The 27,152-nt window shown below is 53.9% G+C and overlaps 1 protein-coding gene across 1 annotated transcript; it reads left to right on the top strand.

The window, feature by feature from the left end:
* Positions 1 to 392: 392 nt before the first annotated feature.
* RGMA (repulsive guidance molecule BMP co-receptor a) lies at positions 393 to 27,152 on the top strand. The gene is given in 5 exon segments (XM_050903148.1): positions 393 to 445; positions 447 to 713; positions 7,947 to 8,062; positions 20,825 to 21,336; positions 23,939 to 27,152. Coding segments are annotated over 5 exon segments (1,650 nt in total). The 3' UTR covers positions 24,641 to 27,152.

Genomic DNA, 27,152 nt, shown 5'->3' with positions numbered 1-27,152 from the left:
CGCAAAGATGCTCTCAGCACCTATACATGCCCCAGTCGCTGGAGAGGGGGTGCCTCCCCAAACCCCCATTCCCCTCCACACCCTCCCGCTGCAGGTGGAGCATCCCCACCCCTCCGGGAGGGGGTGTACCCCGCAAGCCCCGCTCTGCCTCCCCCAACCCTGGCTGCCTGCACAGGGAGAGGGGGTGCTGGTGGTGGTGGTGGTGGGGGGGGGAGGTTGCAGCGGGGACCCCCCCAGCTCCCCCTCCGCCTCGCCGGGGGCTGCGCCTGCCCTCTCTCCGCCGCTGCATGCTAACGACGCTGCTCAGCGTGTGCGGAGGGAAGGAGGGAGGGAGGGAAGGAGGGAGGGAGGGGACCTCCCTATCTGGCTCTATCTCCTCCGCTGCCTCTCACATGCTCCGGGAGGGCGATGCGGCTCCCCGCGTCCCGCTGAGCGAGGCCGCTGCACCCCGCCGGGGCTGCCCTGCGCAGGGCAGGGGGGGCTGCCTGCGCTCTGCGGTTGGCCTTTCCCCCCCCGCCCCCGCCACCACCTCTTCTGCCCTTGGGGTTGTTGGTTTTTTTTTTTACTATTTTATTTTATTTTATTTGGGTTTCTTTTATTTGGTTTTATTTTTGTTTTATTTACCCCTCCTGGAAAAAAAAAAAAAAAAAAAAAGCCGCCGCTCCCTGCACCGACCCCCGCGGCGGGCTGGAGAGGCTGATGCGGCCGCTAAGGTAAGCAGGGGCGGGGGCTGCGCGGGCCCCCCCCCCGGCCGCATGCTGCCCCCGGCTCCCTGCATGGCCCTTCCTCCGCGGGACCTGTTGAGGCTGTCGCTCCCGGTCCCCGGCTGCCTCCTCCCTCCCGAGCCGTTTTTATAAGAAACCTCGATTCTTCCCATTTTCTCTGCCCAGCTCGCTCCCTCTGTCCGGCTTGCTACTAGCCTGGCGTGCATGCGGTTATTCATTTATCCTCCCTTCTGATGGTCGCCACTAAAAATGCACCCTGCTGCGCTAAGTCAATCGAATAATTCCTTGCAGACCACTGATGAGAACGGCAAATATCCTCCCCAATATTTTCCCCTTTCCGTTGGATAGCTCATCACGGGGCTGATCGTGATTATCGAGACCGGAGCGCTTCGTTTGCGGAGACACAAAGCTTTCCCTTATCTCCGGTGGTTGCAAAGCGCTGGGGTGTTTGCAGGCTCCGAGGGAAAGAAGAGGGGGTGACAGCTGGACAGTTGTGGGACATGGGCAGGGACGGCCACATCTGTGCGCAGGGAGAGGACGGGCAGCCGGAGCATGTCTGGCCGGGGGGAGACTTTGCTCCTGATGAACTGAGTCTGTAAATAGCCCATACCCTCAGCCAGGAGCCGGGGGGCAGCAGTATATAGCCCCCAGTCAGGACATCTCAGAGGCACCAGCCAGAGCAGCCCCTGTCGAGGCTTGCTTCCACTCTTGGGACCTGCACGTTGCCCTTCCTAAATATTATATACATTTAAGGAAACCGGGCTGTATTTGCAAGACAGGTGCTTTTTGTTGTGGTGGTGCTTGCAAGGCAGGAGATGAAAGTTTGGTGTTGTTTTGATGTGATTCTTGATTGCTGCCTGTTGGAGTAATTGCATCGCAATTGCTCAGAGGTAGAATCAATTTCCCCAAATTGAGATTTTAATGGGAGCTCGCAAGCTGCTGTTATGTCATGTGGTTTAAGGCGGCGTTGGATTGCATTTATTTTATAAACTGGATACCTTCGCAGACGGCGCAGGGATAACAGCACCACCCAGCGGGGCCGCAGCCCGGCCCCGGCCCCAGCCCCAGCCCCTGCTCCCCCCCAGCCCCTGCCCCTGCCCCAGTTCCAGCCCCAGCCTCCACTCCAGCCCCAGCCCCAGCTCCAGCCCAGCCCCAGCCTCTGCTCCAGCCCCACTCCCCATCCCAGCCCCAGCCGAACCCCGAGCCGGGCACACCCGGGACGACTCCCAGTGCCACCTCCCCCTTCACAAAAACTCCCAGTTTCATTTGCCAAAATGCCTGTAGAGGTGCTGGATTAAAGTTGTTTGGGTTTGGTTTTTTTTTTTTCCCATAAGAAGGAATCTCTTTCTCAGATAATCAGGAAAAAGTTTTAAATCAGCTGATGACACTGTCACTTAGTGTTTCGTGACCGAGAGTGCAGGAAAGGCGTCCTGCGCTGGGTTGTATTTGTGGCCACTGCTGTCAGGAATTGACAGAAGGGGACCTGGGAAGGGTGCTTGGGTTTCACAGAGCTTTTTCCATAGGGTCCTTCAAACACCCCTTTCTCAAAGGGCTGAAGATGTAGACTTGCAAACACTCGATGCCTTCTCCCACCTTTAAATGAGATCCAGGAGATGTCCTTAGCTGACCTGCCAGGTTTGGGGGGCGGGGGGATTAGGGAGCTATGTTTGCACTTTCTCAAGATACCAGTAGTTTTTCAAAGCAGCAGAGAACGCCTGTCCCATTATACAGACTGTTTTCTGTCTCTGCTGATAAACACCCGGTTCTCTGCAATTCTTGTGCTGTTCATTTTTTGGCAGTTCAGATTTATCCATCTTTTCTGCTGAGCTGACATTTGGCCATCTGAACTTGCTCTTGGGAACCTCCTAGCCCACCTTCTTTTTTTTTTTTAGAGGGGAGCCCAGATGTGAAGAAGATACATTAAAGAGATATTGCTTGATATTTACCCCAAGGAGGAGACTGGGCCAGGAAGACCAGCTCCCTGCAGAGAACTAAATATACAGATGGTGAATTCCAGCCAGCCCTCCAAACACTGCCGAACAAGGGATGGTTACATGCTCCCACGTGTAAGAGTCAGGCCTCACCCCACAGGGCTTTGCAAGCAAGGGAAAGGGAGAGACACGAATGAATGCTACCAGTCAAAAAAAGTTGACGTGATGAAGTCTTATTTGCCTGAAACTATCCCTGCTTGTTTTGCTTTCTGTCATGGGTGAGACTGGAAGTTTTCCACCAGCCCATCTTCCCCTTGTCCAGCCTGGCTGGTTGCGAGCATTTAGAGGTGACTTTTATGGCTGTGAGCTTGGAGGAGGCATTTTGAAGAGAGAGCCCACAGCAGGGATACTCACAGCGACTTCAGTTGGGGCTGCTGTTAGTTAATCTGTGGATGCAAAGATGCAGGTCAACAAAGCATTCTTACTGTTTTATTTATTGGTGTTACAAAGCTGTATTTTAATCCACCTTCAACCCACTTGCCTCTTTACGCAGCCAGATTGGCGAGTCTAATGTTCACAGGGGCAGCTGTGGGGAAGCGGATTAGTTAAACCAGCAAACTCTTCTCTGCACTTTGCTACGCAGGAGCGGGTCGGTCTTCAAAGCCCAGCTCCGTGCCATCACCTCCGCCTGCCCCACGCAGTGACTGCGAAAGTTCAGTGCAGGGCACTACTGAGACCTTGGGGGGACACTTTCCCCGTCAGCTGCTCTACCAGGCGTTGCACCGCAAGGCAACGGGTTAGGAGGGAAGGGGGTTTAGACGCATATTCGGCAGCTTCGAGGTGCACAGCTCAGGGAGAGCGTCTGCTTGTGCCGTCAGCCAGGGAAACCGTAAAATTATAAGATTTGAATGATGAGTAAAAGGAAGGTCTTTAAAATGAACTGCAGCGTTTTCTAGTATTGCAAACATCAGAGGTGTGGCTGTTACTGCAGAAAGACGAAGGGGTTTTTTTGGTTTTTCTTCTTGTTCAGAGGTTTTTTCTTTCGTAAGGGAACTGTTCAGTGCACAGGTGTTTGGTTTTATTTCCATGAACATTTTGGGATCAGTTGTCAAACCTCCCCAGACAACAATTTGGGGTTTTCCACTCCAAACTTCCTTTCTTCCTCCTTTAGGGAGCGATTTGCTTTTTGCTGCTCACCCCAAACACATATGATTACAGAACATTTCAGGATTAGCTTCCTGCACGGGCGATCACGGCTTATCCCAGCCAGGCCACGAGCAGCATTCGTTGAATGCCTTGTCCTGATGGCAGAGCAGGCAAAGGCACGTGCTGAAGCTGTGTGGAGATAGCTGTGTGAAGAGTGGCCACGCAGAAAGTTCATGGGAGAGTCAGGAGCAGACCAGGAGCCCTGACATCCATTCCTCTAACTACTAGTTACAGTCCTCAGAAATACCCATGTTTACTATTTTAGCCATATAATTACAGGTAGTGAATAATTCCATTAGGAAGGCTGTAAGGGGAGGTATCATCTGTAAACCTTAGGGTTCAAATTAGACACGTTCATTCAGCCCCGTTGAAGACCACAGCCATGCATGGTGTGATGCAGGGCAGAGAAAAGTGAAGTTCAGCCGAGTGATCCCAGCTGAGTTTCCCCTGGGAACTGGGAATCTTCCTGCTCATCCTGCAAATACCTCGCAGAATGCTGTCAGCTAACCCCGGCTGTGATTTGCATGTCACCCCTCCGTAATGACATCGAACACGAGAATCAACGTGTATATGACCACGGAGGTGCCTTTGCCCCCGGAGCTGAGCCGCTGCAGAGCGTAACTCCGCTGTGCCTCAGAGGTGTTTGCATTTTAGCGGTGGGTGGTTTCCCACATACTGTTTGCAGAGAGTATCAGGCTCCACGCTGCCTAAACGGGGAGCCCCGGCCGGGCTTCAAGAAGGAAAGAAGCTGGGGAAAACACAGCCACTCCACGTTTCCAAGCCTAGATATCCCCATTAAGCAAGGCAGAGATCCGAATTTCACATAACCTGCATTTCAGTAGGCAATTTAAAGTCCAGGTCTTTGATTCGGCTAATCAGAAAGGTGAAGGTTGTTTGAAAACTGTGGAAGGGGGAGCAAGATTTCAGAAACACACCTTATTTGGGGCCTTTTCCTGCTCTGCAGTTACGGTTTGGACACATCTGTTGTTTTCTCCAGCGAAATCCGCTGCTTTGGTCGGTGCCAAAAACAGCAATCCCATTTGCAATGCATGATGCAACTGAGCAAAATCAAGGAGAAATTTTTACAAATGGGAGCCAGGGGCATCGGACCGTTGCTTTATGGCAGCGCAGTTTTCCCTACACCAAAGGCAGAAGCTCCAACAAGGGTCTTATTTTAAAAATAATGCTTCAAACTGGATTTCAGTCTATCGTTGCAATGTGTCAGCTTGCCACAAAACGGCAATACCAAACTGGCGCTTTAGGTCAAACAATCAAACCAGCCTTGCAGCAGCTATTTAGCAGCTGGATTTTAAAAGTTCGTAATTCAGATGGTTTTTTGAGTTAAAAATAAATACATCGTGCTATATGTCATCAGCCGGGATAACAGCAGAAGTGATGTTTTTCAGATTGAAATAAAAGCAAAAGTTGCATCGCAAGAGGACAGGGTGAGAGCAAGAGGAAGGGATTTGGGGTCTGAAACCCCATCCCCTGGTTCTCTCCCCTCTGCCTGGGCTCTCCCCAGCTCATGGACCCTCTTCCTCCTCCTCCCCCCAGGCCCCTTCCAGCTCCAGCTGCCTACACATCCCATCAGCAGGCATTTCTTCTTGGGTGGTAGCAGCAGCTGGCAGGGTTTGGACATATTTGCCCCTGTTTGACATCCCCCACAAAGAGGTGCTTCGAGTAGGCGTTCCTCCCACACTGCCTTTGCTACAGGTCTGGATCCGGCCTGCCAGCTTTCATCTCCTGCCCAGCTCAGCCCGGTCTGGCAGCTCTTCTGCACACAGAGCTCCTTCTGACTTTAGTGGACATCATCTGAGTGCAGCTGTAGGAGGATCAGGACCAAGACAGATCTCCAGTCATGCAGGCCAGGCCCCAGGATTTTTGGATCCCATCTGGGTCCCAGATGGAAAAGCTTCAGCATTTTAATTCCAGTTGCAGCCTGGATGAAGCCCCAGTGAAGCTCCTCCTTCATTTGGAGGCAAGGGGGCTCAAATTCCCCAAGGAGGACTAGATAGGTGTTGTTAGATCCCTTTGCTTTGTGGATATTTACTCCCATCTCCTCTTCCTCACCTCACCTTCCATGGGAGATTTGTTGTAGCTGAATCACAGATTCAATCCACAACAGGAGGAAATCACAAAATCTTCTTGGAGACTTTTAAGCTATCATCACTCCAAAAAGCATCCTTAAGGGTGATTGTGAGGCGGAAGAGAAGGGGATTTCCAAGGACGACTGGAAGCAAAGTCAAGGAGCATCCCTGGCCTATACCAAGCTACAGGAGGAAAGACCCGCTGTTAAAGGGCATTTACAGAGTTGGGAGATGGGTTGTGTAAAAAAACCAGCATCCTTTTATTCATTGTATAAGATCCCCAAGAGAAAGGAGATGAAACATTAGGATGGCAAGGGGGCACTCAATCAAAGGAGGGCTAAGGATCTAAAACAGGGAAGTTAAAGCATATTACAACCGTGGGCACTCTCATTCAGCAGTGAAGCTGTCTTAGTTCACTGCAGCTGAAACATCCTTCAAGGGAAATTTTAAAGAGATCCAAGTGGGCTGTTAAGGGGATGCCTCCCTCCTGGCCTAGCCCTTTTCTGGGTGGAGCAGACCCCTGCGATGGTGGGGCTGCAGATCCAATCTGCTCACCCCCTCATGCTGTGGCATCGCAGGAGGTGGAAAAGAGCAGGATTTTGAAGCCCAGCAGGCAAATGCCTGTGTGCTTTGAGCTGCTGCTCCATCTGCATGGTCTGTGAGCAGGGAGGGTGCTCCCAGGACTGCCATCTGCCCAAAAGGGTCTCTAAGGGGTGCTTACAAAGTGAGACCCTCAGGACAACTGTACCAACACAGCTGGTGAGACTTTCCCCCAGGGAAAGCTGAACGTCCAGGTCTATACAAGGGCTGGTGGTGCAGACTAGGCTGTGGCAGAGGTCCTGAGAGAGTGTAGGTACAAGTTAGTCCTCTCCATCAGTCCTCAGCAGGCTGGCAGCTGGATTCAGGGACCCCCGACAGTCATCCCCCTCTCCAGGCAGTGTCAAGTCTAATGATACGGATCTGTGAGACTTGCTGTTTCTGAGTCATCGGGGCTTACTTCACCGCTGCCAGTGCTAGTGCAGGTGAACGACCTAGAAAGGTTGTGAAATGCTCACACCTCCCGCGCAGCCAGGGCCGGGGCGGCGTGGAGGGGCTCCTTGTGCTGCAGGAGGGGACCATGCCCCAGCAGGTTGGGGGCCGCAGCATCGCTTTTGCAATCCCTGCCCCGCACGAGCTGCCTAGCATCTCCCTGCCTCAGTTTCCCCCCTCTGCTGTGTGATGGCCCCTTTGCCCCAAATTGCTTCATTTTGGGGAAATTCAAAGCGCTCTTTTTAGGCCCATGGGAGAGAGGCAGGGAGGGCGCACCGGGCGTCGGGACCCCAACGGGGTGGGAGGAAGCCCCTCTCCCAAATTGCAACCGACCTGCGATGCGTGACGGCGGGGAGACAGGGCAAAACCTCAGCCCTTCCCGCAGCCCATCCTGCGTGGGACCACCGCCATTCCCCTCCCCCCCCCCCCCCGACCCCCTTCCCCACAGGGCACGGGAGGGTTCGGTGGCTCGACCCACAGCAATAACCCCCTTGTCCGGGTCTCCCAGGCTCTTTCTTCCCCTCTCCCTCCCATGGCTGCGGTGCACGGCGCTCGTTCCTCCGCCCCTTCCACGCCGCCGGAGGAGCATGGCCGGGGAGGCGGGCGGCCGCGCTCCGGAGTGGAGGAGGCGCAGGGAGAGGATGCAGACATTGGAAGGCAGCCGGGATGATTGATGGTTTGGGCTGTTTTGTAATGGGAGGGGAAGGAGAGGAGGAGGAGGAGAAAAAGTCTGTGTAATCTTTCAGTGCGGAGGCCACCGGAGCCCGGAGCTGGGGCCGCCCGTCCCTGCATCGCTCCGCGGAGCCATGTGGGGCTTTTGATTTTATTTTTTTCCCCCAATTCTTTCTTTCGATTGATTTATTTTTCCCTTTTGTTTTTTCTCTTTCTCTCTTCCCTTCTCCTTTTTTCTCCCCCCGCCCTGTTGTTTTTTTTTTTTTTTTTCCTTTCTTTTTAAACTCTTCTTCCAGGGAGAGGATAGTGGTTAAAGCTCGAGCTGGATGGATGGGTATGGGGAGAGGGGCAGGATCCACAGCCCTGGGACTTTTCCAAATCCTCCCTGTCTTTCTCTGCATCTTCCCTTCAGGTAAGGAACAGCCTCTTTATTTTGAAGAATTTTTTCCTGTATTTCTCGCAGCCCTTGGATAGCCGCCTCACTTCCCCCTGTCTCTGGGCCTCTTTCTCTCTCTGCAGCAGTTTGCCACATGTTTAAAATAAGCAAGTGGGGCTCAGTTTTGATGTGTGTCGTGTGTGTGTCCCCCCCGCCATTCCCTTTTCCCCAAGCAGTTGCGGTGGATGTTTTTCCTTGACCTCATCTTCTTTGTCTCCCTGCTGCCTCATCCCACAAGGAAGGAGATGGTCGAAATCAAAGCGATCCCCGGCGAAGGCAGCCGGGGGTTGTTTCTGACAGCGTCAGGCAGGTTACGTTGTTCTCCCGTTCCCGGGTGTGCTCTGTGCCTTGAAAAGCAGGGGGGGTCGGGGGGACGACCCACACATGAACCCCCCAGATGCCAAATGCCTGCCCTTGAGTGCAGTGGGGGGTCCCCGCTCCGAGCCCCCCCGGGAAGGAAAGAGCCAGAGAGCCTTTGCGGAGGGGGTAAAAGGGGGGTCGTCTCTTTGTGATTTCGGCAAGGTCGGGTGTCCGGGGGGGGGGTTGCACGGCCCCACGGAGCGGAGAGCACGGCCCCGGGGCTCACCTGGGCCAGGCAGCGCGGCGGGCGGCGGAGGATGCGCGGGCGGTACGGAGCGGGGTCCCCCCCTTCTCCTCGCTGCCCCCCTTTCCCGGCCTCGGGCTGGGGTTTTTTTGGGCTCAGCACCATTATTTCGTTGGAAAACTTGCTCTGGCCGAGCCGGGAGCTGTTGTGCTGTCCGAGGGCGGGATGGCAACCAAATGGTCCCGCAAGCATCGGCTCCCCCGGCCGAGCCCTCGCCCGCCGGCCCTTCCCCGCGCACCCCCGGCCGCTCGCACCTATTGCTGGTCCCTGCCTCCCCCCTCCCCATCCCCAGTTTGTTTGTATTGTGTCAGAAAAGGAGAGAATTTCAGAATTACAGCTGAAAACGCCATCTGTTTCCAATGAATCCCCCATAGTTTTTCACAATGTTTTTGGCAGATCTCTGCCTGCAAATTCCTTCAAGCCCTGAGTGCTTGTTTTTGTTGGGGGAGGGGAAACCCAGTCCACAGAGGCGGATTTGTTCCTTCCAAAACTCTCCAGTTTCTTTACCTCCTTTTTTTTTTTTTTTTTCATTTGCAAGGAGGGGGGGGGGAAGGAGAGAAAGCAGGAGGGAGAAAGAAAAGCTCTAACGCTTAAACCTCCCCGTTTATCTTTTTAATTCAGTAAAACTTTCCCTTTTTTTAAAATTTATTAATTTTTAAATCGCCTCTGCCTTTCTTTTGCATAACCGTAGGTGAAGCAGTCTTGCACACACATGCAGTAAATAAATAAATAACTGCTTTATGCCCTTCCTCCCCCCTTTGCCCTCTTAGCCCTATTGCAGGAAAGCGAGCCTTTTCAGCGCTGCCCTTAGCACTGAGGTGTCCCTCCGGACCCCACTTCTCCCAGGGGACTTCCCAGCAGGCTGGAAGCTGAACCCCCTGTTTTTTCTGGAAACTCTGGAGCTGCTCCCATATGTGTTGCTTAACGCCCTTTTCAGAGCGGTTGAGTTGCAAAGCGTTGAGGCTGTGAGATGTACGGTGCAAGAAAGAACTTGATAGGAGATCTGGCTGGCTGCTTTGTTTGATTCTCCCTTCAGCAGTCAAATAAGGTGCAAAGAACTGGCAGAACGAGGTGATCCGGAGCCCGCGGGAGCGGGGCGCAGGCGGAGACGGTGCTCCCCGTGCACAGGGCTGGGAGCATGGCGGGGGCTTTCACTGAAAGCTTTTTGGGGTGGGAAGGTAGGAAAAAGGGGGCGATTTATTCCCTGGTGTATCCTTTGCCCCTTTTTCCCTGTGCTTCCTGGGAATTTGTGGGTTCCCAGCAGGTTCCCAGCCCCGAGGAAGCTTCGCACCCCTCCTGAGAGCCCCGGGTGAGCGGGGCCGCTGGAGGCTGCCCAAGCGGGCGCTCAGCGTGTCAGATCAGTGCCTCGCCGAGTCCTGCCCTATTTATTTATTTGCTTAAACTCCCCCCCCCCCGCACACACCCTGGGCTGGATTCCCGCTTGTGCTGCGCTCGCACCGATGGCTTCACCCCCACTGCCTCCTGGGCAGCCCCCACCATCGAGCACCCTTGGGCTGGGAGCACTGGTGTGGGTCCCTCCCGCGTGGGTCAGGGTGACCTCTGAGCGTGGGGCAGCTGGGGAAGGAGGTTTGGGCAAAGCAGGCCACTGGTGACAGTTTCTCTGGCAGAAGTCCTGCTTGGGGCTTGTGCCAAGTCCCAGCATCAGATGTTCACGGGCGCTCTCCCCTCCCGGCTGGGACCCTGATTTCCCGGGGTGCTCGGCTGACCCCCACCTGTGCCTCCCAGTACGGGCTGTGCTGAGTTTTCTTGCAAATGCTTTTGTACCCTCTTGCACTTTCAAAATCTGGCCCTGAGTGTTTTGCCCCAGATGTCAGGCTTTGCTCTCCCTCTCGTACTCTGCTTTGCCTTGGCTTTCCCTGTTTGTCTTCAGCTTTGCCATTTCGGCTGTAATACACTCCTGCCTCCAAAAAAAATAGGGATTTTCTGCCCTTGGCCCATCCGGGCAATGTGGTTGATTCCAGATAAGGATCCGTCCCTACTGGAGGTGTATTGGATCGGTTGATAAATGGCTTTTGTCTCAGCGGCAGGGAGGGACGTGATCGCAGCATTAAGCCGAAATTGAGAAGGGGGGCTTAGAGGCTGTTACAACAACACCTCCCCAACGCTGCAAATGGGGAGCTGGGCCGGGGGCCGGGGAAGGTGGCGGCAGGGGAGGAGCGCGCCTGTGCAGGATGTTGTCAGGGCAGAGAAGAAGGGAGGGATTCAAACGTAAACCTGGAAATATTTTGGCTTCCCTGTTTTGTTGCTTGCTCGGAGCCGGTCTCATACTTGGAACAGGGAGTTCTCTGCGATTGCCAGCAAGGCTCGTTGTGGGGCTGGAAGGAGGCGCCTTGTTTTTAATGCACATGGGGTGGACATGTTGCTTTTTTCCACAGAAAATCCTGAAATTCCCGGCCGTTGGTTACTGGGAATGGGGGGATATTGAGAGTGACTTTGGGTTTATCATGGCAGCAGCTGAGGTTTCCTTCTTTGTGGCCCAAACAGCTGTGCTGAATCGGATGTGTACATGAAAGTGCTCACAGGGCTGGGCAGCCATAAAAACTTCTTAACCTGGGGGCTCTGCTCGGTCTCTGCACCAACCTGCTGTCACCGGAGAGCTGGGCTGCGGCACCGGATCAGGCCCCAGCGACAATGAGTTTTGTGGTCTCTCTTCTGGCTCCCTGATGGGCACACCCCATAAAGCAACCATAGGCTCTGGCAGGGCGATGCACGGCCCGAGCGAGCCCCTCCTCAGCCCATCAATCCTTAGGGAGACCCCCCAGCCAAGCCGTGCAGCTCCCAAGGGATGAGTGTTAGCAGGACAGCAAAGAAAGTCAGAGACAAGGGGGTTTGGTCCATCTGGATGGGTTTGATTGGGTTTGATTTGCTTTTCCCGTTGGAGCAGACACCAAACTTGGAATAAGGGGGAGTGTGGGAACGCAGGACCAAAGAAGCATCGGGGTCCCAGGTGGTTTGGAGGGGGCTGAGGTGAACTCAGGGCTGCTGCAAGCCAGGAGTGATGTGTGCTGGGGCGACAGGGCAGGGGTTTTGGGGAGGATGGGGGATGCTTGGAGATGCAGCTGTGGTGGAGCAGGTGAGGGGTTGCCCTGGCCTTTTTCTGGCTGTCCTGGCAAATCCTGTCTTGATGCTGCAGATCAGGAGCAAGCTTTGCAGGCAGGGCCCTGCCTGGTGATGTACGGCACCCGGAACGCACTTGTAAGAGGAGAGCCCCTAAATGCCTTTAAAAAGCTTTGTACCCTGCACTTGGCAGCTACTGGGATGAAAAGAAGAGGATATTTATTCCCTTGTCCGTGAGCTCTCAAAATAACAGGGCGTTCGATTGTAGCCTCAAGATTGCTTTGCACTCAAGTGCAGCCCGGCTGAGTAAATCACTGCTTCACCAGCTGAAATTCCTGCAGCAAGGGGGAGAATTGAATTATGGCCAACTGCAAAACCAGATGCCATCCCCTTGATGAAGTCATCGGGCTCTTACTGCGGAGAACAAGCTGGCTCCTACACACACGCAGCCCTCGTAGGCGCAGACTGAGCCGCTCTGTCTAATGGCCTGGCCATAGTGTGCGGGGCAGCCGGAGGCTGGCGTCCCTGCAGATGCGAGAACAGTAAGTCCTTCAGGGTGGAGCACCAGAAGGGTGTCGAGTCCCACTTTCTGCTGCATGAGCATCCAGGGGACTTTGGCCATTTAATTCCCAGCAAGCAGAGCGATCCCTGCATATATGAGGTCTTTATGGGTCAGGCAGAGAGCAAGCTTCTCTTGAGCCCAAAGTATTTTCTCCTCCCTCAGTTTCCTCTCCTTCCTGGACAGCTGTTGACTTTGGTCCCCAAAGCCCTAGTAATGATCCATGGCATTTTGGTTTTCAGACAAGTCACCTTTTTTTCTTGCCGTGTGACACACTCCAGCCAGCCCTTTCTGAGATGACAAGGACATGTGGCAGGACGTTTTAGGGACGGATCCTGGCTCTGGGCTTTGCCAGCCCACAGTGATGTGAGACCATCACTGCTGGGGATGGGAGGGTGGGGAGCAGCGGGACTGGGGGGTGGGTTCCAGTGAGAAAGTTACTTTTTCTCTTAAAATTAAAGCCTGAGCCCAGGGAGGGGCATCAATCAGATGCATTTAAAAATAAATAAACCTCTGAAGGTCTGTGGCTGTGAAGGAGGAACAGATATTGTGGCTTCCATGGGGCACTAAGCGATGGGGAGTGAGTCTGGTGCCGGGTGGGAGACCAGCCTGCAGGAGGGGATCCACTAGATCCCCTGCATCCCCGGGTGCGGCTCCAGCATCAGTCGGGTGCCCGCGTGGGTTTTCGGTGGGCTAGTGGGGCTGCTGCCTGCCAGCCGGGCAGCTGCCACCCCACGCCCTGCGCGCAAGCCAACGCCTCCGATTGAGATGCCGCAATTTTTTGGCAGGTGTTTAATTGTATAAATTTGCCTCATCCAGATTTATGTGCTCTGGGCTTTTCTCCATCTCCTCGTTTCGTGTCTCATTTACCTCTGCGTTTGAAGGGTTGAAATTTCACAAGAGCATGGCGGGGATGATTATTCCTAGAGGGAATACACACCTGTGAGCAGAAAGCGTTTCCCTGCCAGCCCCGCCGTGGCCCGGGCGAGGGGGAGGAGGGCGAGGGACCCGCTGCCACACCTGGGGGGCCCCCGGGCGCTGGTGGGTGGCAGCCGTGCCTTCAAAGGCACCCTGGGAAAACAGCTTCGGCGTGGGGAGAGTGATGTCTGCTGGAAACCCGAAACACTCAGTGATGGGGGTGGCTGGCAGAGGTGGCCTTGTCCGGGTACCGCTGCTTCAGAGGGATGGGGACATGGGTGGTGTTGGTTGGGGAGGAAGCTGAGGGTGATGCTTCATGCAGGGGATGAGAGAGCGAATCCACCTCTCTTCCCACCGGGCTCGTCTTGGGTGAAACCCTTCACAGCCTCAGCGTCCTCATCTGTAAAATGGACCACTCCCCTCGAGGAGATTTACCGGCTGTTGAGAACTGTTGGTGAAAGCGGCTGGGTGCTCCCCAGCTGGGAAAGTCAGGTGTGCAGCTCCAGCACCGCTTTCCAGCCCGCGGCACGCCATGGCGGGGAGCCAGCTTCATTAGCGCCCTTCTGCAGATGGGGAATCAGAGGAGACCGCTTCCCTCCCTCCTTGTCCTCCATCCGCCAGCTTGTGGTGGAGCAAAACTTGCGTCCTCTGAACCATCCACCAGCGCTGCTTCCTCTGAGCAGGTGAAAGCTCCACGGTTGCGGCAAAGGCAACGCTGAAGCCTGAATCCCAGGATGAACTTTTAAGAGCAAAGTCTGTGACTCTGTTGCTGCTTTGGCTGTAAACACTGGTTCCTCCCTTCAGCCCATCATGCCTCCTGAACTTCCCAAGGTTTGCCGGTGATTCTCAGAGCAGCATCGCCAGCCGCTCATGGCCCCAGTTATGAGCTCCATGGTTGATGCCCTCTCCGATGGTGTCTGCTCGCCCTTCTCCCTGCATGGGGATGTCGAGGTGAGCCTGGAAGAGCAATGCTGGCCGGGGGGGGGCTGGGGAGAGATGCATTCGCCCCTGCTAAGCATGCCGGGTCAGCGGTAAGCTGACTCTCCGAGCCAAAAGAGCTGACTAAGTGACAGGAATGATCAAGGGCTCCTTCGGCAGCATCCAACGGTTCGTGCCGTAGCCAGTGAAGACACTGACTCTGCTTTTTTCCTGCCTGTGCTTGCCCTGTGTCTCCGTGACGCCTGGAGAGGAGAGATGGGGGGCCGTGAACTCGACGCTGAGGACAAAAGGGAGTTGGCGGTGGCAGGTCCTCCACATGCTTTAGTGATTGACACAGGTTGAAACTCCTTCTGTGTCCCTTTTTTGACTTAAAGGAACTGGAGAAAGCCTTTCCCCAGCATCCTCTTGAGCAAGAAAAGGACTGGCTTAAAAGAAGCTGTATGGATTGAGGTGTGCTCTCAGATACATCTAGAGTCACTCTACCAGTACATCCTTTGCCTGCATTTAATGCATCTGCTGCTTTTGCCAGTGGAAGAGAGCACAAAACCCAGGCCCCAGCGTGGAAGGTGGCCCCTCCGAGCCAACCTCCCCATGCACGCCCTTGCAAAATATGAGCTCCAGCTCTTTAAGAGAGTCAGGTTTATTTTTCTCCTTCAGTTCCCTCCTCCCGGTCCTCCCCCCACTTCAGTGCAACTGAAACCTGATCTAATCCCTTTGCACATGGGTAATTTATTGGTCTATTGGGCTTTTCTTGATGGCAAATTGCATTGTCTTTCTTCCTGGGTTGAGGCTTTGGAGCAGTTTGCTGCATTCCTGCAGCTCTTTTCTCAGGGCTGATCTTTCACACCCCCTCTGAGCACAGTCAAATCAGTTTTATTGGGCCTCTTTGTTATGCAAACAAGGCAATAATAACCAGGCTATTATTCTGCAAGATTGTGCTTGATTAACAGTTCAAAGGAGGTCGCTGGAAGAGCCCTGTGCTGCCATCCCGCACAAATCCTTTCACGAAGCTTGGGTCAGGTGGCCCTTGGGTCTTTCTCGCCCCACGGTGCCCTGTGGGGCTGCAGGAGAGCTGCCCCTGCCCACGACACCCCATCCATCAGGGCTGCGGACAACACCAATGGGCTCGTTTCTCTCCCTGGTGTGACAAGGCGCCGGCTGATGTGTGTCATAAAACAGAATCATAGAATGGTTTGGGTTGGAAGGGACCTTTAAAGGTCATCTAGTCCAACCCCCCTGCAATGAGCAGGGACATCTTCAACTAGATCAAGTTGCTCAGAGCCCTGTCCGACCTGCCCTTGAATGTTTCCAGGGATGGGGCATCTACCACCTCTCTGGGCGACCTCTTCCAGTGTTTCACCACCCTCATCGTAAAAAATTTCTTCCTTATATCTAGTCTCGCAGCCCACGTGGGCACCAAGATGCGGGACCAGCATGGCTGGCATGTGGGGTGGCTCGTGTCGACTCCCCCGCTGGGACAAGGACAGCGCAAGGGGCTGGACGCAAAGGGCTGATGTCTTTCATCCCCTCTGGTTTTGCTTTGGACTCCCAAAATCTTGCTGGAAGGGATCCTGTCAGCCAGGTTTTTGAGGAGCAATGTGATTTTTTTTGAAGTCTTTTGGGGTCATTTTGGCGCTAGTGGTGACTGCTGTCCGCCCGGGAGTTGAGCAGCCCACATCTCCTTGAAGCTGGCAGATGTTGCTGGTATTTAGCACCTCCGAGAATCGTGCCTTTCCTATTGAGGTGTCAGCATAAATATGTTTATTTAGATTACTTAAATAAATATATGTTTAGGAGCCTAAGTCTAGGTGCTCAGATCTGAGGCCAAAGGTAATTACGTTTTACTGTGTTCTCCGAAAAAGCCTTTTACTGCATGTGTGAGGCTTGCACATCTACACTTCAATCCATATATTTGGAAAGACGCGGGATGATGTATTTGCATCACATGTGGGTGATGAAATACTTTCCAGCCTGTTAGTAACCAAGAGGATATTAAACAACATCTCTTAGCAGTGAACGCTTTAAAATTAACAGGTCCAGTTAACATGCACCCAAGAGTCTTAAAAGAATTGGCTTTTGCTTTCTGAAAATAATTTCCAGTAATTCTCTTTGCTAGAGAAATTACAGGAGAACAGATGAATTGTTGATTTTGCACTAGTTTTCTGAAAGAGCGTGATTTGGGTAAATGAAACCCAGGTAACCTGACACCAGCTGAAGGGAAAATAGGGGGCACTGATAATTAAAAGGCTGTTAAAGTTAGATGTGTGCATATTATATGTTTGAACACTTAATTTAACAGCATGTAATATAATGTACTGACGACGAGGGCAGCGCAGCAGGACCCGGGTCGTGTGATACCCCAGGCCCCTGAGTGTGTGTTTGGTGGACCACGGGATGCTTGCAGGATGGAGGACCGGTGCTTTGCAAACCGGAGCTCTGGAAAAGGTCACGGCCAAGCAGCACATCTTGGTGCCCGCTGCGGTGCAATGCCCCGGCGAAAGGGGTGACCTCGGGAGAGCGGTGAGCGTGTGTCCCACGTCGGTATTGCCTGTCGGGGTGGTAGGTTTTGCAGGAAACAAGCCTGACGGGGGGGGGAGGTCTGATGGTGGGGCTGGGCAAACACCTTCCAGTGAGAACTTAAAAGTGCAAACCGTTTAGCTTATCTAGAGGATTGACAAGTGACTTGATTGCAGTGTGTAAATATCTTTGTGGGAAACATACTGGTTACTAACGGACCTTTTACTGCTTTGGAGAAAATCGCTGGTTCTTTTTATGTCCGTACAATGAAGTCAGATAAAATCCACTTAGAACCAAGACCCACTTTTTGTAAAGGTGATAAACTCCTGAAACAGCCCGCCAAGGAAAGGGGTGGCTTTTCAGACCGTGCAGACCGCAGAAGTCCTCATGGGAGGTATACCTGAACAAACATGGGGCACCGGGCTACGCACGGGGGGGCTGGCTTAGTCCAGGTGATTTAATGATTTCTTCTGGCTTTAAACTTTCCGAAACCATTGGTTTCAAGATACCAAAGAAAGTTTTGTCCCTGGTTTGAGTGGCACCAAGCCCTTGAAAGGAGAAGATGATGGGGAGGCTGGGAGGTGGCTGGGCTACCAGGGGTTGAAGTCACCCATCCCCGGGATGAAGGACCCTTTGCGATGGACAAAGGTGGACAAGGGTCACCCAGACCCAAGGGTGTCTCACCGATCCCAGGAGAGCCTTGCTGAGTTCCTGCTTGAGAGGGATTTGTTTCCATGCTAAGTCATCTGTGGTTGAAAAACAGATCCATTGTGAGTCGATGGAAAATAGATTATGCGAAATTGAATAAACATCGTTTCTTGGCCCGGGTACAAATGAGCCTGCACCACTGTGCTAAAGCTGCTGCCAGAGGGGACGAGGCAAGGCGTGTTTGTCGGGAGGGAGAGAGGGTCGTGTTTGCTCTCCTCCACAGCCTTTATCGGCCGTGGTGCCTCCCCAGCAGCGTGAGGGGTTTGTCAAACCCGGTGGTCACCGGTGTGGTTGGAGAAATGTCTATGGTAAAGCCCAGGCGTGAGCAGCCGGGGAGGGCGTGCAGCCCTGCTCTCACACCGCCTCTGCCGCTGCGGCACCTGGCTTTGGAAATCTGGCCTTATATGGGGCCCTGAGCGAAACAGCGAAAAGGGGACGGGTGCCAAAACCGGAGTGATAACATCTTAAAGAAGAACGCTCCCCCTTCAGGCCCAGGGAGGAAGGAGATGGGCTTCCCTGCCCTCGGTTTTGTTGGGTTGTTTTTTAACTTAGTACCTTATAAAGTCATGCGTGACCCTTGGGCAGTGCAGCAGCGAGGGATGCTCGGCACGGGGATGCGTTTAGCACTCAGTGTTGGGGGGCTGTTTTGCAGCAGCCCGCTCTGTCTGTAGGCTGCCACAGCTCACGCCTGCATCTCCTGATCCAAGCGAATGAAGCATGTCCTTAAAGAGCAACAGGCTATGGCTTTATTCCTACTAAAAAGTCCCATCTACACAGCAGCTGAAGGGCTGAAGCAGTCTGGGCTCTGCAAGCTGCTCGCTGGACGGGAGGCTTTGCACAGTGCATCCCGGTGCCTTACTGAGCTGTCAGGTGAAGTGGGGTGTGTGGGTCTTGCATGTCCAGGGACGTGTCCTCCAGCTCCTCCCGGGGCTGTGCTGGCAAGTCTGTCTGCAGTGACAGCGCGTTCGGCCACATGCAACCTCAAGGCATCCTCAAGCTGTACATTAGCATAACTGCTAGGAGAGCAATGATTTTAATTGCCTGATGCCGCAACTGTTTGGGATAACTGGCAATGGTGGCACTGGTCACAATCCTGCATGCCTTTTTGACTCCTGCCTTCCACCAGGAGGGCCCTGGGGGATCTGCAAAGCTATGCTCGCAGTCTCTCGTCAGAGGGAGTGAGATGCAATTCCCTTATTTTCCACCCCGATAAACCCACACCCGCACCACGAGTGTCTTGTCCCAAAATGCCCCTGCTTGCATTCCCCATGCCAGCAAACTCGCTTGCTCCTGTCACTCCAGCTGTGCTACCGTGTGCGATCGCCTGCATTAAATACCGTCCCTTACTTCTCCCTCTGAGTTTAGGCACTGTGCTAGCTATAGCCTATTGCAACAGCTGTGTTTGAACGTATAGCCTCCAGAGCCAAGGTGGGCAGCGCTGGGGAGCCGGGCTTCTCTGTGTGCTGGTAACAAGACAGCATTTGCATCATGTCTCATCTAGGAGAAACACCGAGCAATACACTCCATTGCAAGCCAGCTGGCTGTCATGGGAAGCCCCATTTTGATAAGCAAAATGTCTTTGGTGGAAAATCACACTCTTCAGGCAGAAAAGAAAGGGATGTGAAATAATAAATATTTTTAAATTTGACCCATACATGCAGAAGGCTTAGCAGAAACGTGAGCCCATGTCCCAGGTCAAAAGCTTGTTATCAAGTCACCTCTGGTCAATGATGAGTTAAAGGCTTTCCACAGTGCTTCTTGCAGGTTTAAATGGGATGCTACCAAGACTAAACAGCTCCTGGGTTCTCGGTGCTGTTGCTAGCATCTGAGTTTATTAAACATGAATTTTAAAACTGTGAAGAACCTGTCACCGTTTCCTATTTGCACTTCACTCCTCTTGGAAAGGGAGAGGAGACAGGCTTGTTTGTTAAAGCCGGACTGCTTAGTGGTTTATAGCCTTGGTCTCCCTTTCTGATTTTCCAGCACCAACTATGTTTAGGTTTCCAGCACTGTGATGTTTAAAACTAAAACATAGTGTTTTCCCTGAAACAATACTGGGTTTTGCAACCTTCTTTTTAAACAAATCTGAAATGATTTTGGCACAGATGCCTTGCCAGCCTCCTTCTAAACAAACCCTGAGACAGGAATATATGTGTACGCCTGTGAGAGGCACCATGAAAGCACCTGGAAATGGTGGGGCTTTTCTTCTCGTCCTTCTGCTGCCTTTTGTGCCTGAGCCCATCCTGTCTCCGAGACCTCCGACGGGGGTCGATTAAGAGGAGAGGAAGGAAAACACCATGAATTTTAAGTGGCATGAGCCTGGATTCACCCAGCAAGACTCCAAATTGGCACGGGCAGAGTAGTGTCTGTGCAATGTTCAGCGATGGCCGTGTGCTTTTTCCACAGCTGCTTTCAAGTCTGCTCCACAGAAGCCGTGCTGCTCCAAGGAGCAGAAGTTGGGGGGGTGGAAAAAAAGGATCTGAATTTTCTTTGCCTTCCTCTGCCTTGCCAGCAAGCACCGGGGCTCCGGCTGAGCCCGGCAAGGGCCCTGCTGCCTTTGGCTTCACCTCCGCATGGGCAATGCAAGGCGGATGAGAAGGGGAGGTGGGAGCTCGGCTGGCATCCCCGCACCCTGCCGCGCCGTTTTTTTCTCCTTTACTTCTTGTTCTCTCTCCGCGGGCCATGGTGGGGAACGGGCTCCCAGGGCTGGGCAGAGCCGCACAACAGTCAAGAAAGAGGTTTTTTGGCTCCTGCTTCTTTCCAGGGGCACGGGGACACTGGCAAGCGCTGCTCCCGGCACCGCTGCAGCCATGAGGATGGTGGGGTGGCCGCTGGCTCTGCTGCAGAGCTGGTCACGGCACAGATCCTGCTCTAACCTCTGCACGTCGACATGTGGCTGGAGCACAGCGGTCATGCCGGGGCTGGGTTTCCCCATGCCCATGAAGGAGGAAAAGGAAGGCAGACAGATTTTTGCGCTGGTAGAGCTCGGTCTAGACACAATGCACAGTAATTCATGCAACACAGAGCTTTGAATGTCAAACTGTAGAAAAGGCATTAAAACCCCATTACATGTCCCCCCACATTAAGGATCCTCTCTTATCCCTGCTAATGAATACATCCCATTCTTCCACACCTCGGTTTTCCCCCAGGAGCATTAATCTAAAGGCTGAATGCTCTTTCCCTTCTTGGCTTAAATCGGGGCAGAGCCTGTTGGTTTCTTTGGCTTTGATGCATGAGATTTGGGTCATGTGAGAGGGTCACGTCTGGTGAGCAAGGCCCTGTCATGCGGTAGAGACAATGTCATGAGTTTGGGCTGCGGGAGGAGGACACCAACCTCTTGCTGGGGGTAGAGTAGGATGTCCCACATGCAGGCATGCGAGCATTGACCGCCTTGTGTTTTCCTCCCCTCCCGCAGTGACGTCTCCATGCAAGATCCTCAAGTGCAACTCTGAGTTCTGGGCGGCCACGTCGGGCTCCCACCACCTGGGCACGGAGGAGGCACCCGAATTTTGCACGGCGCTGCGCGCCTACGCGCACTGCACCCGCCGCACCGCCCGCACCTGCAGGGGTGACCTGGCCTACCACTCCGCCGTGCATGGCATAGACGATCTCATGGTGCAACACAACTGCTCCAAGGATGGCCCCACGTCCCAGCCCCGCCTCCGGACATTGCCCCCTGGGGATAGCCAGGAGCGCTCCGACAGCCCCGAAATCTGCCACTACGAGAAGAGCTTTCACAAACACTCGGCCACCCCCAACTATACCCACTGCGGACTCTTCGGGGACCCCCACCTCAGGACTTTCACAGACACTTTCCAAACCTGCAAGGTGCAAGGGGCTTGGCCGCTCATAGACAATAACTACCTGAACGTCCAGGTCACCAACACACCAGTGCTGCCTGGCTCCACAGCCACCGCCACCAGCAAGGTGAGCCTCGGGCATGTCCCTTTGAGCAGAGGTGGGCAAGGGCAGAGGTGCTTCTGAACAGCCTTTCCACTGTCTCTCTCCTCCACCATTTGCACATCTCCTTGGGGAGGGTAAGACCAGGTGGGAGCTCCTCTGAATTTGAGCGTTTGGCCCTAAATATCAGACGCCCATCCTTCCTTTGTCCCCACCTTCACTTAAAAGGCCTGTGGTTTCTTCCTGAGCACATCCAACCCCATCATGGCTAGCAGGCTGAGATGCTGCAGCTCAGAGGGCCACCATGGCCAAAGTGGGGGATTGCAAATTAAGAGGGCTCCCACCTGGGGGACTCCAGGTTGCTGCAAACAGCCAGACCAGGAATGATGGTGGCCCCTTTTGGGGGACACTCAAGGTCCAAGCAAACACAGGACTGCCTTCCAGGGAGGCTCCAGCTTGCGTGGAAATGCCTGGAGGGAGCTGAACTCCTCACACTGCCTTCCCCACTGCCCAGGCTCGTAATTGTCTCTGTGGTTTGCAGCCAAGTCAAGGCATTTTGTGGGGCGCAGTCTGTTCTGGAGGTGCTTTGACAGCCTAAATAGACATCCTGAAGGTACAAGGCAAACACTGAGAAAACCCAAGTGAAAATGTGCTGCTGTGATACAGCAGGACTTGTGTGGCATGACTTCAGCTTCAGGAGAGACCTAGAGCTGATGAACTGTTATGTTGCTCCATGGTGCACAAGCTCTAAAGCTAACAGGCCACTTTTTGCGCCAAAAAAAGGGAGGCTCAGCAGGAGGCATCCTCTTGCTTTTGGAAGATGTCCTGTCCCGCTGTGTCTGGGAGTTCTGCTTCTCCCTGTGTGTGGGGAGAGGAGAGAAGCACATGTAGGACAGGGACTGCTGCTCGGCTCTGGATGTGACCTTTTTAGCCTGAGCTGGAGCTGGCATTTTGGTTTTGACCTATCCCTAATAAACTTCCTTAAAGATACTTCATGATGCTCTCAACTCCTTAACATACCAAAAGACATCAAAACCTGCTGAAGCTTGCAAGGAAGTCTGGCTTGAGGAAAGTGGTCCTTAAGGACCCCAGGGACCTGCAGTTTCTAGGCTGGATCCCAGGATCACCATCTTACTTGAGCCTGTTCACCCGTTATCTGCCTCACGGGCTTGTGGTGAGGAGGGATTAGTCATGAGATCTGTAGCATGAGCCGTGGAAAGCATTATTGGGTCATTGCTAGAGTACCATGTGCTGTTGGAACTGTCCCTCTCGGTCCATGGGGCTCTTTGTGTTTTTGCATGATGTCCTCTGGTCTACCCTTCTTGCTCCAGCCAGAGGCAGGGCTGGACCCAGATGAGGTAGCAGGAGGTCCATGCGAGGGGTAGTGCAGCCTGAAACCCAGGGCATAGTGGTGCCTCATGACGTGGCTGAGGAGGGGATAGCAGGGCAGCCACGGGGCTGGAAGCATCTGGGCACTCAGCAGAGGAGTGAGTGGGAGAGAGGGACATTGCCAGGGCTCTGGACAGCTCGGGGCTCCTCGGCAGCACCACTGAGAGCAGAGGTGCTGGGAGCCACCACCATGCTCAGCCCAGTCCTTGGGGAGCCTCAGTTTTTCCCTTCGTACTCAGCCCTCAAGCATATCTGCCCTGTAGCTGCTGGAGCCATCTCTCCTCCAGCCCTGCCCCACTCTGGCCAGGTCTCAGTCTGCCCTTTCACGGGGACCACGTGGCAGGAGGTCCCCCTTACCGCTCCTCCCTCATGGAAAGAGGTGCAAGAGGAAGAGCAAGTCTGCAAGAGGTGAAAGAGGAAGTGTAGTTTGCATGGGAAGAAGAGCAAGTTGCTCTTCTTCCCATGCAAAGTCTACTCTTCCTCCTCCTCCTCAAGCCTTCCCCCCAAAGCCAGGTCAGCAAGGGAAGAGCAAGCGCTGTGAGGTCCTTCCTCAGGCAAGGGACCCATGTTTGAGCCCAGCCAAGGGTGGGCAGCTGTGTTGGGCCCAGTCTACGCCCATGTCACCCCTAGAAGGGCCTACCCACTCAAACGTGCTGAATATGTGTGTGTCTGTGTGGTTGAGATGGAGCACGACGTGTTCTGGGGCCCAGAGGAGAAGACTCTGTTGGTCTGCGAGTGGCCAGGGAAAGGAAGAGGTCCAGCCCTTGGGATGTAAATGCCATGGGAGCTAGAGGAGAAGCTCTACCACCTCTAAGAGAGTCAGGGCTTGTCCTCCTCTGCCATCTGCCAGACCCTGGAGGCAAGACAGTGCTGCATGTGCGGGCATGCCGCCACAGGCATGTGAGTAGTTATATTCCACCCAGCTCCACCTACAAGGGAGCTCTTGTGTTGGGCCTGGAGATAACAGCGCAGCTCCAGGTGGTATGTTCAGTCCAGCCTCTGGGTCTTGACTCCATACCCGGTGTCCTCATCCCTGTGCTGAAGCAGGATGGCCATGTCTGGGTGCCTAAAAGTTGGGGCAACTTCTTAGGATGAAGCACCTGCCCATGAGCTGAAGGCCACGCTCCTGGCCAGGCTGAGCAGACAGCTCCGCCACCTCCCATGCCGCTCCTGGTGGTGGCTGTATGCTCTCAGGTGGTCATCGCTGGTTGTAACCCTGTTCTTTTCTCCTCCCCCACAGCTCACCATCATCTTCAAGAGCTTCCAGGAGTGTGTGGACCAGAAAGTGTACCAGGCAGAGATGGACGAGCTCCCTGCTGCCTTTGCCGACGGCTCCAAGAATGGTGGGGACAAGCACGGAGCCAACAGCCTGAAGATCACTGAGAAGGTGTCAGGCCAACACATTGAGATCCAGGCAAAGTACATTGGCACCACCATCGTGGTGAGGCAGGTGGGCCGGTACCTCACCTTCGCTGTGCGCATGCCAGAGGAGGTGGTCAATGCCGTGGAGGACCGGGACAGTCAGGGCCTCTACCTGTGCCTCCGCGGTTGTCCACTCAACCAACAGATTGACTTCCAGACCATCCGCTCGGCTCAGGCCACAGAGGGTCGTGCCCGTAGGAAGGGGCCCAGCCTGCCGGTCCCCCCCGAGGCCTTCACGTACGAAACGGCTACAGCCAAGTGCAGGGAAAAGCTGCCCGTGGAGGATCTCTACTTTCAGTCCTGTGTCTTCGACCTCCTCACCACGGGGGATGTCAACTTCATGCTGGCTGCTTACTATGCCTTTGAGGACGTGAAGATGCTTCACTCCAACAAAGACAAACTGCACCTCTATGAAAGGACACGGGACCTGGCCCCGGGCAACACAGCTCCCTCGGGGACCCCCCTCACCCTCTGGGTAGCACTGCTGTGTTTGAGTCAGTGTTGGTTGTGCTTGTTATAGAGGTTTGCTCCTTCACACCGTGGAGAGCGGGGAAAGGGGAGCAGGAGGGAACCAGGGATGAGATGGTGGTGCTGGACAATGGGAGGTTGGATATCAGAGCCGCATGGGTTGTCCTCACACCTCAGCCCCTCTCTTTGGCACCAGGTCCTCCACCTTCCCAGCTCTTGCCTGGGAGGAACGTGCTGCCAATGGGACCAGTCAGGAGTTTTTGCTGGACTGTACCTTGTCTGGACTTTGCTCACCTCCCCTTCTCCTCCTCCTCCTCCTCCTCCTCCCAGTAGTGTGGGTGCCGAGGAGCCCCCACCTCCTTGTAGCGCTCCCCCAGGTCCCGAAAATGCACGAGGTGACTGTGACATGGGCGTGCATGAACGTGGCTTTGTCTTTGGAGAGCAGAGCCTACGAGGAGGGCGCAGAGCAGCGAGACGGGGCCAAGCCTGGCCAGTACAACAGGGCCGGGCTTTCTGCTCGCCGGGGCCATGCTCTGCTTTTTGGGCATGTCCCGCTCTGCCCACAGCCCCGTTGTTGCAGAAAGTGGTGCAAGGGGCCAAAATGGCAGGGAATGGTCCCACGCTTGCCCAGCTGCCGGTGCCAGGCATCTTCTGGGTGGAAGGAGGACATGTTCCTCAAGCCTCGGCTTGCGTTTGCTGTGGTTCAAAGGGCATCTCCTGTTTTAGCCAGTTCATTCAGCTGATTCACTCAGTAGTTTTATTCCCGGCTCCCTTGTCTCTGCCCGGACCCACCGAGGACTCTTGATGGCAACGGGAGAAACCTGGCCAGTATTCCAGTGGTTTCTGCAACTTCTGCCCGGCGTTGGATGAGTTCCTCGCACCGTTTGCTCTCCGGTCCCCTAAAACTGGCAGTGGGGAGGCTGGTCAGTGCGAGGCCCGATCTGCACCTCCCTCCAGCCCTGCACCCACTTGCCTGCCTGCGGCTCGGCCAGGCCCTGGGATGGAGCAGGAGCATCGCGCTCTGTTTGTTTGCTGCTAGGTCTCTGCTCCGCTCCTCATCCTGGGGCCGCGACTTGCAACCCCGTTGCAGACCAGTTGCACCTTAAGCCCCTCTGGGCTTGAATCAGCAATGGGGCAATGTTAGAAATCCAGCCAGGAGATGGGATGCAGCAGAGGACCCCCCAAATGCCTCCAAATGTCTGTTCCCTGCCTCAAAACCATGGATAATCTCCTTCCCTCACCACGTAGTGCTGCCCATCTCCTCTCCATGTTCTTCTGTGGTTCACCTCATCACTCACTGAACAAACAGCAAGACCACCTTTGGTCTGCGTCTTGGAGACCTCCTGATGGGTTTCCCCTCCTTTCCTCAGGGGGAAGTTCCCAGAAACAAGCCCCAAAACACGTGTCACTCTTGGGGGCACCTCCTGCTCTCAAGGGAGGTCTCTGGGCATGCTGAGACAAGCTAGCACCAAAAGAGGTGGGAACAGGCTACATTTGGCAGTCTGAACTGGTGTCAAGAGGCAGCCTGGTGTAAATACTCAACGTGACTATTCATTGTGTCCTAACAGCTCTAGAGCTCCATTTGTAAAGCACCAGAGAAATGCAAAATTGTGTCAATGGATGTAATTTATATTGTCTCTTTAATATATAGAGCCCTGGCATTGATCTCGTGTGACTGTACAGACGAAGAGATGTAACTGGTTTTTAAATGTTTAAGGAAAGAAAAGAAACAAAAAGATGTGTTTACTACTTTGCTCCTTGCTTTGTTTGCTGGTGCCCCAGGTATTCTGTTTAGGGAGATTTTGAAATAAGGATATCACAGTTTGGAGGCGCTGAGGAGAGCAACCACTGGACAGTGGCACAGGACCGTTTAGTTTCCCAATGCACTAATTGCTCAGCCAGGCTGATTTGGACTTTTTGTTTCCTTTCTTCAAGAAAGAACTAAGTTTTTGTCTTCCCTAGCAATTCAAAACACAAGTTTTGAAAGCCAAAATTTGTCACTGGGTAAGAGGAAACATTTCTTTCTTGCTGTGTTACCCCATAGATAACAGCAGCTGTGCAAAGCATCCTCTGAAGACACGGTGCTTCTTGAAAGCAGTCTTAGCTGGCCAAGCCACAGGGGGCCAACAAGTCAATACTTCCCTTAAGACCTCCCTTTCCTACGAAGTGATCACCCTACGGCACAATGCGCTGTGGTTTAGGGGTAATTTCCAGCCAGGGAAAGTCTATTTGATTATGGCGTGGCTCAGTCCCACTGTCCAGGTGAGCACTCCAGTGGTGGCCGGCTGTCGTACGGTGGTTAGGGTATCCCTATTTTAGAAGCAAACAGTGAAGCACTTTATTTTAGTTGTGTTTGACCCAGTTCTGGTTAAAGGTGAAGTGTGGCCAAGAAAGACCCAATACTTGGAAACAAAAAAAAATACGTAGGCAAAGGGAGGGGGCATTACGAGAAGGCCCCCCCCCACCTCCTCCCTGCGCTGAGACCCACGGGAGTGTCACCACCTGTACATACTGTAAATTATTTATTGAGAGAAGCGCAAGTAAAGTTTGAGGTTTTTTGACAA

This window comes from Gymnogyps californianus, chromosome 11, assembly GCF_018139145.2.
Source record: "Gymnogyps californianus isolate 813 chromosome 11, ASM1813914v2, whole genome shotgun sequence".
NCBI classification, from domain to species: Eukaryota; Metazoa; Chordata; class Aves; order Accipitriformes; family Cathartidae; genus Gymnogyps; species Gymnogyps californianus.
The sequence above is the reverse complement of the archived record's forward strand: the minus strand, read 5'-3'. Positions and strand labels throughout refer to the sequence as shown.